Source organism: Equus asinus, unplaced genomic scaffold (assembly GCF_041296235.1).
Source record: "Equus asinus isolate D_3611 breed Donkey unplaced genomic scaffold, EquAss-T2T_v2 contig_648, whole genome shotgun sequence".
NCBI lineage: Eukaryota > Metazoa > Chordata > Mammalia > Perissodactyla > Equidae > Equus > Equus asinus.
This window is the reverse complement of record NW_027225347.1, coordinates 128,962-144,270: the sequence shown is the minus strand read 5'-3', so window position 1 is coordinate 144,270 and position 15,309 is coordinate 128,962. Positions and strand designations below refer to the sequence as shown.

Sequence of the window (15,309 nt, the reverse complement as noted above, 5' to 3'; positions counted from 1 at the left end):
ATTTCAGAAAAATGCTTCTAATGTTCAAGGCAGAGAACATCCTTTAGACAATGCATCCAGTGAGCATGTTAGGGTGTTGGTTCCGGTGAGAAAAGATAAGACCTACCTGGGACGTGAATGAACAGAAGGAATGCATTGAGGAGCAATCTGTAGGTGCAGTTGGTGTTACCGGCAGGGGAGGGAGGAGGAGCTGAGAGATATGCTGGCTTCAACTTGGATGAGCGCAGCATTGGGTGGTGGTTCCACTGGGAGCAAAGGCAACAGATGATACTGAGTTCAGGCTTCTGATCTGGTCTCAGCCCAGCTCTCAGTGATGGCCATCTCTCTCCCTCTCTTCTTGCAGCCAAGGGGCACGACCTGAAGGCCCTCACACTCAACTCCACCATCTCCAACATCCAGTATTTGACAGACATGAGCAAGAGCTCAGCCACATTGAACTCCACTGAGAGAGTCCTGCAGCACCTGATGAGACCCTGGTGCCAGCAGCTCCCGGCAGGATGAGTCCCAGCCAGCCGCACCCAACCTGCTGTCTCTCCTGCTCGTCCTTCTCCTGCCTCCTCCCCTGCTTGGATCCTTGTTCAAGAAGAGCAGCCTGGGCCCCTTGTCTTGGGCTGTAGACTGATCTCCCTCAGGGAAGTCCCTTTTCTGAGCATTTGAGAGTCATGAACACTTTCGGTGACCACCCCAATTTTCACCGACTCAATTTGCTCCAATTTTCACTGACTCAATTTCCACTGACTGCCAATTTGCTCCTCCCTCCCTCTGGCCCCCATTATCAGAGGATTCAGGACATCTCTCTAGAGTCCCCACATTCCTCTCTCCCCGGGCCTGCGGAGGAAGGGGCAGCCTCCAGCATGGAAGCTGCCTGCACCTACCACCCTGACCCCATGGCTCATGATGGAGAGTGTGACAGAGACCCCATGTGACAGAGAGCAGCATTCCTGGGTGCTGAACCAGCTGATCCACCATGTCACCCCGAGGGGCCTCTACTCCCTGCTCAGGGACAGCCTTTTTGTCAGTGGTGAGTGTTCGTGCTGAGCTGGATTGACAGTGATCGTTACTTATGCCTGTTCTGCTTTCTTTCCTCTCTAACACGTCAGCCCAGGTTCTGAGTGGGGGACACAGAAACCACGTATGTAAACAATTTCAACTTACAAATGGAGACTATGTAAATGGATTTGTTGATCCCAATTAAAAAAAAATGTGAACTATCTCACTATTAATTTTTATATAGATTGCCTGGACAAATGGTAATATCTTGGTTATAATGGGTTTACATATACCATTAAAAATTAGTTTCACTTGTTTATTTTTAGTTTTTTAAATGTCAGTATTTAAAAAAAGTTTAAATTTCATTAGATAGAGTGTGAAATTCTACTGTTGGACAGCACTGTTCAAGACTTGAAAATGAAGCCCAGAGAAAGTGGTTAGGGACAACTTTTCCAAGGAAAGGAGTCAATCTGACCCACGTGGCAAGATGCAGAAAACAGTCTCATACACACATACATACACACACACACACACTTAGAAAGCAAGACCAACATCATAGAGTTGAACCACTACTTCTCAAGTGGCAAGAGCTTGCAGTCCTACATTGTTCTAAGTGGACGAACCTCAGGAAAGGAGCCAGGAGTCAAGAAAATTTACCAATCAGGAAGATCTAAAACCAGAGAGTAAAGGTCAGGATCTTTTGTGAAGTTCCCAGCGGTGGATTCTGTTAGAGACTCAATACGTTAGTGAGAACTTTGCAAGAAGGGTTGTTACAGAACTCACCTATCCTTTCCTATGTAAAAATACACAAGTTTTGTAAAGAATACTAGCTCCTGCCAATCAACGAAAAGATGGTAGAAGACGAATATCGCCCTTGTAAATCACTCCTGGATTAGTGAGCCAGTCAGGGAACAGATGACAGTGGATTGAGCTGGACCTCACTAGGCTGATTCTGACTTCATGACCATCCTGTGGATTGTCTCATGTCAGGAACTCTAAAACATGCTGTCCCCACCACTCTTTTGTCACCAAGGTCCACCAACCAGACCTTGCTGACAAATGCCCTGGCTGGGCCCCTTCTGACCACACCTGGAGGACTCTCCACAAATCCTACTCCGTCACGGCGCTCTTCCACCTGCCACTGGCCAGGGAGGCATTTCCTCCAAGGCTGACACTCTGTGTGCCCAGCTCTGGGAATGACACGTCTCCCTCAAGTGAAGAAAAGGATCAGAGTGAAGAGCCTGTGGGCTGCAGCCATTAGGACAAGGCCTGGGGTTTGCTGCCAGACAGAAGAGAACCTGTGGCGGGTGTGGGTCCCAGGGTTCAAGAAGCCCCCGTGATTCCTGGATAGAATCCCAGAAGATGATGCAGGACGGAGGAGGGATGCTTGGGTGTGATTGTGCCTGGGAATGTCCATAGGGAGGCGGATCTGCCATTGGTAATGCCTTCAACAGTGTTGTTCATTCATCGATACGTGCTGTCTCAGGGAGTGCTGTCTACATCCTTCCAGCCCCTAGTCTCCCGTCTGGAGCAAACAGACAGCTTCAGAAGAACATTTACATTTCATTTGTAATGTATGCGTACAGGGCATGCAATGTGCTGGATGTTGCAAGTGTTTTGAAACATTAACTCCTTTAGCACTCTCCATATCCTCACAAATTAGGTACACTTATCCTTCTTGCCAACAACAGATGAAGAAACTGAGGCACCAATGAGGTAAGTACTTTGCCCTCTACCAATATCTAGGAAGTGATTGAGGTGGAATTTGAACATAAGTTGTGGCTCCATATTCTCTGCTCTTAACCATCTTCTTTGCTCCCTATGACTTCACACCATGAAGACGTTGGCTCAGTGTATCCATTTTCTTGTTACATCCTGTAGCCCCACTCTTTGATCTCTGTCTGAAAAAGATGCTATTCGCATCAAAACTGTTGCACATACACAACCAAAATGACTTCTCCCCATATCCCATGTCCTGGAAAATACATAGAGAACATTTCAAGACATTTCTTGCCCAGTCTGGGAGTGCTTCTGGGAAATCCCACTGTTCCTCTAAGAAGCCAAGGGCAGGCTGGGAGCTGTGTCTTAGGGGAAAGGTGAGATCAGGAGATACTATGGGGTTACAAAATGGATGTGGGACCTCAGCAGGAATTGACTTCAGGATCTGGTGGTGTTTCAAGCTGGGTGCTAATTTTCTGGCTTTGGGTGTAGGGGCTGGTGCCGCATTCCAGGGAGAGGCCAGTCTCCCTGAGTTCTTGGGGAAACCAGACCCTTGAAAGCAAGGGAATGAGAATTTCCTTTCACAATGGACTTGGGAGGGGAAACATTCAGCCCAGAAGAGACAGTCATGATCCTGAGGAAACCAGAAGAAGCTGCCTCCTCGTCCGCCAAGCAGAAAGCCCTCCTTCATGGACTCACTTTATCCAGATGAGACCAAGAAGGAGGACATGATGATATGCCCTTGCAGGTGGGAGACCTGTGACAGTGGAGCCTGTGCCTGGGAGGCTCAGAAAGGCATCATAGGGGTGACATTTGCTGTGAGCAGGGTGCCAGATGAGAGGCACGCCTGCCTGTGTCTGGGAACAGTTTGAGTGTCAGGGGGAAGGCACCGCTGGCGCAGAGGCTCACAGGAAGAAGTGGGTCTGACCAGACAATGTCCGAAAGAGGGCAGTGGAGCTGGAAGGAGCCTGAGAAGAGAGAGGAGGGTAGATGGGGACAGGCAGGGCCAGAGGGCAGGAACTGGCAGACTGTGCTTTTCCCGTCGCTCTCTGATGACACTGCTCTAAGACATTGCACCTAGAAAATACAAATCCTTAACATCTCACAAATTCTGTGTGCCAGGAATGGGGCACAGCTTAGCTGGGTGCCTCCGCCTCAAGGTCTCTGTGAAGCAGGGGCTGCGGCGATATTGCGGCTCGACTTGTGGAGGGTTTGCTCCCAAGTTCACTCACATGCATGTTGACGGGGTTTGTTTGGACTGAAAGTCTGAGTTCCTACCTGTCTGTTGGCCAATCATTCCCTCCGTTCTCTCCTATGGAACATCTTCATAGGACAACTGAAAGCATGCACACTTGCTCCCCCAGTTCCAGAGATATAAGATGCAGAGAGAGAGAGATGGAAACAGAAGGAGGGAAAGACGGAGGGGACTAAAGCCAATGAGTAAGAAGGAAGGGCCAGGCTTTTTGTTCTTAACCCTGGGTTGCAGGCCATCCCATCACCTTGGCTGCATTCTATTCAGAAGGCAGTTCCTGACCACTTGTGGTTCCACAAGGACGTGCACAGCAGAAGACAGTGAGCACCAGGAGCCATAGTGGAGACTGCCCACTACATAGGCCGACACGAGGCATTTGGGTCTGATTCTAAGTCAAACAGGAGACCTTGCAAGGTTTCATGCCAGTGAATGGAAGTATCTGAATTTCCCCTAATTTCCACCTCTTAAAGGTGCAGACCTGGAAATGAGGCCCAGAGGGGCAGTGACTTTCTCAAGGTCATAGAGCTGGAACCAAGTCCTGTTTTGAGGGGTACTCCACACTACATCCCACCCCTTCTTGTCATTCTTTAATCTCTAAGTGTGTGCATCAGACACATGCAAACCAGACCACAGGTGTTGTCGCTATTGTCTGTTCTACACTTGAGGATGTCCCAAGGGAGCTATTTCTGGCCTCGCCCCCATCGTGCAGGTTGGGTGATTGAGGAGGCCCTGGGAGGCCCATTGGCATTTCCAGGACACAGAGCTTGTAGGAAAAAAGAGGTCGGAACTCAGCTGCATGTCCTCAAGCTGGAACCCTGGTTCCATCACAAGGTCCTGTGTTGGGATCTGTGCTGGCTATTTGTGTACAGTTCTGGAGGTGACATGGGCAAGGAGGGTGAGCAGCCAAGATCCCAGAGAGGTTTTCGGTGGGTGTGATTGAAGGAAGGGGCCCAGGTAAGGGAAACTTGAGGAAGTGACCTCACTTCCTTGAAAACAGACCCCAACAGAACTTAGCACACTGGTCTCCAGGCGCCCACATTCTAGACATAGCATCCTATTGAGCCCACTTGAGTGGAGACACTGAAGACAAGAGGATGTTCTCCTGCTGTCTCCCGAGTTGTGGAGGCTCTGGCTTCAGGAAAGCCAAGAAAAAGAGCCTTTTCAGTCACTATAGACACTGGCTTGGCCCTCACCTGCACCGCCTCTGTCCAACTGGTAGGAGGAGCACTCAGGTAACACAGGGAAAGCCAACAGGGTTAGGCCACAACTGGATGCCACCTGCACAACAATTTGAGCTTCCTTGTGTGTCGGAGGGGAGTGAGAGATGGACGGCGGTGCTGAGCGGGGACCCACCCTGGGCAGGAGCCATTTGCTCGGTGTTGGAAGCCTGGCAGTGTGTTGTGTTCCCAGCCTAGGTGGTGGCTAGCAGGATGGGAGAGTGGGTGCTGGGAACCAAGCTCCTCTACCCATAGGTTAGTCCCGAGCCCTCCAGGTGTCATCTCATTCCCTCCCTGGCTAGAGGTCTAGGCAGATGCTGCTCAGTACCTGATCTGTGCGGGGGTTTCCTCCTGTGGCCAAGTCGAGGCAGGCCCCTCAGACCTCCGGGCCCGGCTCTCGGGCACTGTCTTTGCAGAGCTGCACGCAGGAGGTGGTGGAAGAGCTGGCGGATGGCTTCGGGTACTCCATCTCCCTGGACAGGGACCAGCTGCACCGCGCCACCATCAATAACCAGGGCAGCTCTGAGGTGAGAGTGGGCACGGAGGGGTCTTCCCACCCAGGCCCCTGAGATGACCAGGGCAGGCCCAGAATCCAACCTCAAACTGCCGTTCTCCTGGGACCCTACCAGGGCTGTCCCCCATGAGTGTCCCACAGTCCCATTCCCAAAGGAATCTGGACTTCCGCTCCTCCCCACCAGCTGCATAGGAGGGTAGGAGGGCACTCTTTGCATTTTCCTAGGAAGATTAGAGAAAACGTTGATGTCATTGTCGCTTCCCAATAGGCCCTGAGTATCTTTGAATTTTGCCTTTTTTTGAAAATGAAACCTCGATAACAAGGGTCTCCAAACTCCCTTTAATGTAAAAGAAATAACCATCAGCGTGTTTGAAAGTCAAAGGGATTCTCAGAACGTGTCACTGCCCTGTACACTGTTTCCATACCTGGGAGGGGTGAGGTGGCCACATAACATTTCCCTCCAGGTCAGGGTCTGATGAAGCCTCAGGCAGTCAGAGGGGATGTCCCTCAGCCCTCACTTTGGGCGGTTCTCAGTTCTGAGCCACAGGACCTAGAGAAGCCACTTGGCATGCCAAAGCCTCTGTTCTCCTCTCTAGAGAGGGGTGTCTGTTGAGGATTCACTGGGCTGGTGCTCTTCACAGAGGGAGCTCTGTTGTCCCTCAGCGAGCAAATGGCCTTGAGGGAGATCAATGTGGAATCCTTCGCAGGACCAAAGTCAGATTGTACTTTGAGAGCGCAGAACTTTGCTGAGTTGGGACCCCTGGCTCACCTGTCGCAGATGTCTGGGAGGGGCTAGGATTTCCTGGGTCAGCTGCAGACCCCGATAACACTGGTGGTTCGCAGTGGTGACCCTGACTCTGTGTCCCTCCTCGTCCCACCCAGAGTGAAGATGAGTCCACTCTGTCTGTCACTGAGGCCTGCAGGATGCGTGGCCTCCAGGCAGGCATGATGCAGAGGCTCTCAGAGACTGTGCTGCTAGCCTTCCCCAGCAGAGTCCTCTGCAGTGTCATCACCTCCCTCTGCAGCTACTCAGGCTCCAGCACAGCCCACCAGGTGCTGGACCAGCTGTTTCCCAGGTGACTGCCCACCTCCTCCTCAGCACAGTGGTGACTCTGCCCACTGCCAGCTGTGTGTCTTGCCTTGGGAATGTCACCGCATCTCTCTGAGCCTGAGTTGGCTCCTCTGAAAGGTGGGGTGGCAGAGGATGAACTTGCTAGGCTTCTCCCAGGGATGAATGGGATCAGCCCTCCAGGTGCTGCCCTGGTGCCCGGCTCTGCAGAGAGGGTGGTGGGCCATGCTGTGGTTGCTGGTGGTGATTATTTCTCTGTCCCCCACGGAAAGTAGTCTTCCTCTCCCTTCACTGGCTTGTGGCTTTTTGAGTTTGGAAAAGCACCTGGAGAGCACCCTGTCAAGGAGTTTGAGATGCCATCCAGCTGGTCCTGGTGCTTGTCCTTGGTGTAGCCACTTAGGGATCTCTAGGGCCACAGAGGGGACCCGGCCCACTCAGACACCCGGGGTGGTTCTGGTTGGAGATCATTCAACAATGTCTATGAAGGACCTACTCTGAGCAGGACTTCTGGACACACTAAGTGTCACTCAGTGACTGAAGCAGACAGCCTCCCTGGCCCTCCCCTCTAATCTGAGAGTCAGACAGTCACACTTGACATCATTCACAGGTCCCATCTACCCTCCATCCCGGGCGATGCCCTCATCCCCTTTGGGACACATGGAGGCAGCTTGGCCCAATGCGTGCGGGATGCTGGAGGACAGGACCACCTCCCAAAGTGAGTGGTCTTTGGGTCGAGAAGGACGGCCTCCTGTCTCTAGCAAACAGGGTGCAGGGAGAGGATGGAGGCTGTGGCCGGGTCAGGCCTGGGAGAACCCTGCATCTCACCCATCTTGTGATTCCCATGGGAGGGCTGAGTTCTGGTGGCTTCCACTCCGGCAGGACTGGACTCAAAGAGAGCTGTGCATGGGTCCCAGGCCCCTTGAGAATTGGAAGGGAGGCTGGGCTGCGTTGTTCACTAGAGACCCACTCCCAGCAGAGTCCCAGCCCCTCCTGCCTCCCTTTCTCCACATCCACCCCTTGTGAGCACCACCGCCAGGTCCATAGTAGGAGGTGTGTGAGCAAGCTGCTCCCAAGTCTGCTGGAGTCTTCATTCCAGTGGCCCACATTCATGCAGGGCTTGGGTGGGCTGTGTCCAGACCCTTGGGGAGGAGAGTATCGGTGGGAACAAGAGACTCTCACAGACTCTGTGTTCAGCCTGCTGGATGAGCAGGCCTGCCACAGCCAGGACAGCCAGCCAGGGCTCAGGGCTGGGATGGGGCCCTCCTCTGGAGGGGGAGGGTCTGGCACAGGGGCACAGATGCTAACATGAGTGCCTTGGGAGGGCAGTGTTTAAGGAAAGGCCAGGCCACTGACTCTCTGGCCCATCTGCCTCCACGCAGTGCTATCTATTTCCTGCTGGGAACCTGGCTGGGCCAAGGGCAGGATTGCAGGGAGCCCCTGCGGTTTCCCTCTTGGACCCTGCAGCTGGCCACTCTGCACGTCAGCTTTGGTGGCTCCCACGTGGAGGGCCATGCCTACCTTCTGCCAGGCCACCTGGAGCATCTCAAGGCCATTGAGGCCGAACGGAAAGGTGAGGGGACTGGAGTCTGGGAAGACTGTCTGTGTTGAGGTTCATGGGCTAGCGTTCCCTTAGAGGCAGTGGAGCCCTTCCTATCTTTGGAAAGGCATAGAAACTGTCAGGTGTGTGGGTGAAACTTTCTCTTTATCCTCCTCCAGAGCAAGCTCCAAAGCTCCTGCCACTTCCAGAGCCAGAGCCAGTGCCATCCCCCGGGCTGGAGCCAGCTGCACCTCCAGTCTCACCACGTGTGGTAGAGCTGGAGCCAGCAGCCCCTGAGTCAGCCACTCCAGGACCAGAGCAAGGGCCATCATTAAAGGCAGCTTCAGAGCCCAGCTGCCCCTGGGCCGTGACCACCGAGGACCAGCTGCGGGAGGAGAAGCCGAACATCTTGGACTTCCCTCCCCAGCTGGTGGCAGAGCAGCTGACGAGGATGGCTGCGGTGAGCAGAGGAGCTCGCGGGGTGGGTGGCCCCTGCCTTCCCGGTGCCATGAGCCGCCCCACACCTGCCATTCCCTGCTCGGGATTCCGATGATCTGGGTCCAAATCCCTGCTCCCTCCCTTATCAACACTGTGACCTGGGCAGCTTTCTTTCTCCCCAAGCCTTCGCTGTCCCCTAGCGAACAGGGGACGGTAGAGACGGACACTCAGCACCTGCTGTACAGGGTGGCTGTGCCGATGAATGAGGTGGGAGAGAGTGGAAGGTGGGCAGAGTCTGGCCCTTTGGTGGGGGATGGGCACTCACTGAAGTGCTGCCAGGTCCTTGGGTGGATCCCCCATCTGCGCAGGTGGCCCGGACAGCCTCAGCACTTACCAGGAAGGTGATGTGTATTGACTCCAGTGGAGACAGTCAAACAAAGCTGGGGGTTGTCCCTGCCTCGGGGGGAATGTGCATGGGAATGGGGAGTGGGACCCGAGGGGCACTGGGATGGGTGGATGATGGCCCTTCTGGTGGGCATGTGTGGGCTGCCTTCTGGAGCTTGGAGGAAGTGAGACAGGGCTGGGAGCAAATGTCCCCTCCCTTCCCCACAGTCCTGAGTCCGGGGTCATCCTGGACTGGGTGCATTCAGTGGACACAGACAAAACCCAGGGAATCCCACAAGCCTCAGGCCACATGCTCTGCTTCCTGAGCTCCAGTTCTGATCTCACCCTGCTGGTCCTATGGGGGACTGTGGACGCCGAGCTGGGGTGCGGCAGGACCGGGTGACACTCCGAATCTTCTGCAGGAGCTGTTCAAGACGTTGGTGCCCGCCCACTGCCTCGGCTCCATCTGGTCCGAGCGCGACAACAGGGAACGAGACTACCTGGCACCCACCGTCCGTGACACTGTGATGCACGACAACACCGTGGCCAATTGCATCCTCGTCACCTGCCTTGGGGACGCGAGCATGACAGCACAGGACAGGGCCAGGGTGGTTGAGCTGTGGATCAGGGTGGCTGAGGTAAGCCTTGGCACGCCCTGTCTGGATGCGTGAGAATTGCCTCTTGTTTCTCTGCTCTCAGGATTGAAGTCTGGGGTCTTAGTCCCTGGACTGTCCCTTGACCCTCATGCCAGGGCCACGTTGACCTTGACTTGAGGTCCCAGTGGGGACAAGCTCACTTCCTCCCTTGTGCTGAGCTACAAATCCTTGCGCCTGGCAGTGTTACTCGTCGGGTGGCAGGTGTGCCCTCCCTGGCTTCCCTGGACATGTGTCTCCTCCAGGACAGGGGAAGTCCATGAGGGGACAGAAACCAGAGGCAGCAGAGCTTCAGCTCCCCCTCACAGCTCCATCTCTTCGCTTCCCCAGGAGTGCCGATGCCTCGGGAACTTCTGTTCCCTCCACACAATCCTTTCTGCCCTGCAGAGCCCTGCCATTGCCCGTCTCCAAGACACCTGGGGACAAGTTTCCAGGTGGGTAGTGGGTGGTCTGCTCTCCAGCCAAGCACCATGAGGGTGAGGTGGCCCAGGCAGCCTGATTTGGGCCGGCATGTCCCCCAAAGTCAGCTGAGACCACCTGGGAGACAGCGAATGCCGGGCACAGGGACTGACCTGGGTGCTGGGTCTCTGAGTCTCTCAGCGCCCTTCGGCCAGCAGTTCCGTCCCAGGGATTCATTTCCTTCCAGACCAGATCCTGGCTTGAGCCCAGGTGGAGATTCTCAGGTGTTTCCTTTGCAGCAACAGAAGCCTCTATGCAGCTGAAACCAACACTGTTCCAAAGAGATCTGTTTGGGACATCTGGGAATGGAGGCCCCAAGGGACAAGAGGAGAGGCCCCTCCGCAGTCCCATGGGGACCTTAGAGCTCAGAGCACCCCAGAGAAATCCCTCATCCAGGTCCCAGGCAGTTTGGATCTGCTGGGTTCTCAAATAAATGGGACTTGCCTTCAAGCATCCCACAGTTTTTCTTGCTTGCTTTCTTTCTTTCTTTCTTTCCCCACCCCGCAGGGAGAGTTCTCGAACCTGGAAGAAGTGGGTCAGGAGAGAGAAACGCGTGAGCAGGGAGCTGCTGGTGCAGGTAACCTGGAGGCTGGAGATCTGGAAGGAGGCCAGAAGGAGAGGGGAGGGGGGCATCCCGAGGGGATCCTAGGAGGTGAGGCTATGGCAAGGCTCGGCCCAGGCTGGGGGTCAGAGAGCCCCGTGAGGGTGGGGCAGGCCGGGGCCACTCGGCCAGGTCCCCCAAGACACCCTGCCCTCCCCCTCCCTGTCTGTTCAGCTGGGGTCTGGACACACCCCTGGAGTCCAGAGGTCGGGGCCTTGGTCAGATTTGGAGCCAGGGCTGGGGTGAAGGCAGCGGGGACAGGGCCTGTAGCTGGCACGGGGAGCGGCCTCTCCCAGTGGGTCCTTGAGCCAGTCACTGCCCCTCTGGGGGCCTCCGTCTCCTCCTCTGGGAAGTGGAGGGAAATGATCAGCGGTGCAGGCCTCCCAGCGGGGTGCTACCATCCAAGGGAGGACAGGAACGGGAGGAGATTTGTGCCGGCTCCTCCTCGAGAGGTGAGGGGAGAGCAGTGATGACACGCAGATGACTCTGAGTCCTCAGGAGACTCCTGGAAGCAGGTGACGTTCTCCTCACACTTTTCAGCTGAGGAAAGAGGGCCAGGGAGGCCTGGGCAGGCCCAAGGTCACACAGGACTGAGTCCTGGAGCCAGGACTGGTCTAGAATCAGAGCACCCTGGAGGTGGGAGCAGCAGAGGCAGCAGGGGACTGGAGCCGATGGCCAGGGTCTGAGATCAGGGGCCTTGGGGGACATGCGGAGGGGAGTATGGGCGCACTGACCCTGTCCTCGGCCCCGACAGGAGGCGACCTCCGTGTTAAAGACTGCAGAGAGGGCCCGCCAGGGAGCCCAGGAGAGGCAGCGGCAGCAGGTGAGGGTGACTGTGGGGGAGGGGCCCAGGAGTCAGAGGAGAGGGGGCTCCCCCTCCCAGCTGGAGACCTCCCTCAGGAGAGGGGCCTTCCTCCTCAGGCGAATCTGCTGTGGCTGCCAAGCATGACGGGCCTGCAGTGGCAGTGAGCAGGAGGAGGCCTGGAAGGGCTGGCAGCAGGGCAGATTTGGGGTGGGGAAGGGCAGGGGCCACTGCCCCTGGGAGGGGCCAACAGCCAGCCCTGGGACTTGACTGATGGAGTTTGGTGTTCCTGGACGGAAGCGGGGGAGGGAATTGTGTGTGTTGGGGTGTCCCGACGATCCTAGGCTGCTCTGTGTGGGAGCGTGGGGTGGGCAGCAGGCTGGGCTGAGGGGTTTCAGGGGAAGGTTCATGGGGGCACCTGAGAGCGGGAGCTCATCACCATGCCCATCCCGATGGCGGCACAGGGTGTCGTCCCCTCCCTGGTGACGTTCTTCCGTTCCCTGGAGCTGCTGGACGCTACGATGGAGGATTATGTGGAGGTGAGTGAGCCTGGAGGTGGGTCCGGGGGCTCAGGCTCCTGAGGGTGGGGAGGAGAGAGTCCTGTCCTGAGCCCTGAGCTCTCTGCATTTGGCAAAGGTCCTCTCAGCAGGGCCTCCAGCCTCGTGTGGGAGTTAGGGTGTCAGGCCCATCTCCCCAGTGGGTGATGCAGGCTCTGCATAAGCCACCGTCCAGGTTCCCTGGGCTGCTGAGGCTCAGAGCTGCCTGACTGTGTGGCCGCAGGAGGTGGTGTCTGAGCTGGACTCAGCCTCTCCCTCTGGCCCTGCCAGTGAGGGAAGAGAAGTCGGGCCCCTCCCAGTCAGGAAGCACATCAGAGGCTGAGCTGTCCCTTCCTGCCTGAGGCCTCAGTCTCCCCACGTGTCATCAGAGAGGGTTGGGTCACAAGGTCTGTTGCCTCAGTTGCTCTGCGCCCCCTGCTCTGGAGCCCAGAGACTGGCCCAGGTCCAAGTCCGGGCTCTGGATGGGCCTGCCCACTGGCAGTAGTGCAACATTGCAAGAGGTGTGGACGGGGGCTAGTGCTGGCCCAAGGGGGCTGTTTCTGATGGACTGCGGCTGTCTGCTTTCCAGGGCAATGTGCTCAACTGTCGGAAATGGAATGAGGTAAGCGGCTGCGGCCTCCCGGTGGGGAGGGTGGGGGTTGGAAATCAGAGACCCCCCCGCAGTGGGCAGGACCCCCTCTGGCCCAATCCCCATTTGGATTGGGACATTTATTTGCACAGTTCGATATACAGAGCTAGGGATCCTATGGCATTGGCGGGTGGGGGAAGGGCTGGCATCAAAGACTCCTTCCTGGAGGAGGAGCTATTTTGGGCCAAGTGTGAGAGCAGGCAAGCCCTGACTGGAATCGCAGGGAGGGAGGGTTCCCAAGTGGGCAAAGGCCCCAGACTGGCCCCTTGCCCCCTTCCTCACCCCCTCCACGAGCCCTGCAGGGTCCCCCACTCAGGCCCTGTGGGCATCCTGTGCTTGCTCTGTCCTAGCAATTCAAACTGATGGACGAGATCGAGCTGCTCCAGGAGGCTGCAAATCTGTACACCGTGCAGCCCGACGAGCACTTTGGGGCCTGGTTCCAGGCCGTGGAGCCCCTGAGCAAGGAGGAGAGGTGAGTCGGGTCAGGAGTTGGGGGAGGGCAGGGCAGCCTCTCTCTGCTGACCAGCTCCAGAGCCCATGGCCGTTGCTCCATGGTCAGCCCCTGATCCGATTGCATGGCGACCCCTGGGGCCCTTCGACCCCAGCTGCTGGCAGGCTCCAGGATGCACATGTGATGTGTGGCTCCTGAGAGCTCCCAGCTCCGCTCTGTCCTGTAGCTACAGCCTGTCCTGCCAGCTGGAGCCCCGATACCACTGGGTCAGAAAGATTCGACTCTTCTTCAAAGGCAAGAAGAACCGCTCAGGCCAGAGTGAGTGTCCAGACCGGCAGTGGCTGAAACCATGGGCTCAGGAAACATTCAGGCTGAGCGTGGGCCTGGGGAGGCAGACAGCTGGCCCTGGGTTCCAGCTCCACTGCTGAGCAGTCCCGTCCTGGGCGATTGCACTCACGTTTCTGGGACTGGTTTCCTCCTCTGTGAAGTGGGTGATGCTAAATATCAGCCCCTGTGTCAGGGACAGATGGGGTGCTCTTGGCTGACTGAGCACTGAGCACAGGGCTGGAGCACAGAGCGCAGTGGGGGCCGGGATGGGGTGTGCACTGTGGTTCCAGGGCAGGTCGCTCAGGAAATGCCTCTCTTTCTCCAGACACCAGACCCCCAACCAAGGGCCCAGTGGTGGTGGTCGATGACCCTCCTGAGACCAGCTGAGCTACAGCGGGGACACAGCATTGACACTCAGGGTGCACAGGGCCACCTCCCCTGATTCTGATGAGGAGAACTTTGTGATCCGTTTCTTGGGGTCCCCTGTTGGCCACGAGAGAAGGCACCAACCCCTCTTCCCCCTCCCCCCTTTTGCCCAGCACCTATTTCCCTATTTGGCGGGGCCATATTTTGTTGTCAATGGTAAATGCTCCGTTTGAGTATTATATTAAATTGTTGCTTCTTTCTAATCCTGGGAGTGGAGGTGTGAGTCTTTCGCTCGCAGCACTCATGGAAACCAGATCCAGAAACTCACATTCCTCCTCGAATTTAGAAATCTCCCAGAGTGAGCGGCTCAGTTTATGTGGAGAAGGGAGAAGTGCCAGTCCCCTCCCTGGCTACTGAAGGACTTGCCCAAGTGCCCCTCCCGCCGAGGACAGGATCATTGCAGTGTGGTTCACCCTGTCCAGGAGCAGAGATGGCCCCTCCGACCTCTTGGGACTAAGTGGTTGGAGGCGTTTTCTCAGCCAGAGCCACAACCACTAAGCTGGGTGTGTCTGTCAAAGTAGCACGTGCCTGTCCCTAGCACACGTCCTGCCCAGGACAGTGGCTGCCTTTTGACACTCTGCCGGAAGAGGGAACATTTTCCCGGTTTCTCTTGCACACAGATTAGGACCTTGTTTTCTGATTCAGTCTCCGCAATGGCTTCAGCTCTAAGTGGGGAAAATACCGTCAAAAGCTCAAAACGTGCACATAGAGAGGATGAGGCCAGAGGAAGGTCCTGTGGACATGGACCATGGGCAGGCAGGACTCTTCCTTCTCGGGCCCACTAGGGGCTCCCTGTTCACCTCTGACCTAGACTGGATCCCCCTGGGCTTCTGGTCCCTGACTCCGAATACCATTTCCTGCTTGTTGCCTGTCCAAGGGGAAAGCTGTGGGATGCAGCTTTTAGGGCCTCAGCCAGGTCTCCCTCCATAAACCTAGTGCTCCCAACAATCTGTTCCAGAAAATATAACCAGAGACAACACTTTCCAACTCATCTTATGAGCCCAGCAGTACCCTAAAAGCAAAACTAGGGTTTAAAAGTAGGGAAAACTTGAGAACAGCAAGTCTCAGAAATGAGCAGTTACTGTCTTCTACAAATATTAGAAAACTGAAGCCAACAATGTAAAACAATCATACACCAGGACAAAGAGGAAATTTATTCAGGTATGCAAGGTTGTATCAGCATTCCAAAATCAAATCAATGTGATCCACCCTGTCACAGGCTAAAGGAGAAATTTATACATATCTGTCAGTTGATATGGGGGGGCAAGTCATCAAATAGTACATA

General features: G+C 55.8%; 1 protein-coding gene across 1 annotated transcript; it reads left to right on the top strand.

Moving 5' to 3' along the window:
• Positions 1-10,782: 10,782 nt before the first annotated feature.
• Positions 10,783-14,225, top strand: LOC139044170 (ral guanine nucleotide dissociation stimulator-like). Its single transcript, XM_070503712.1, has 7 exons — positions 10,783-10,809; positions 11,588-11,656; positions 12,100-12,174; positions 12,761-12,793; positions 13,171-13,292; positions 13,498-13,589; positions 13,924-14,225. The coding sequence occupies exons 3-7, from the start codon at positions 12,157-12,159 to the stop codon at positions 13,983-13,985; spliced, it is 327 nt and encodes a 108-aa protein (XP_070359813.1). The 5' UTR covers positions 10,783-10,809; positions 11,588-11,656; positions 12,100-12,156; the 3' UTR covers positions 13,986-14,225.
• Positions 14,226-15,309: the final 1,084 nt, after the last annotated feature.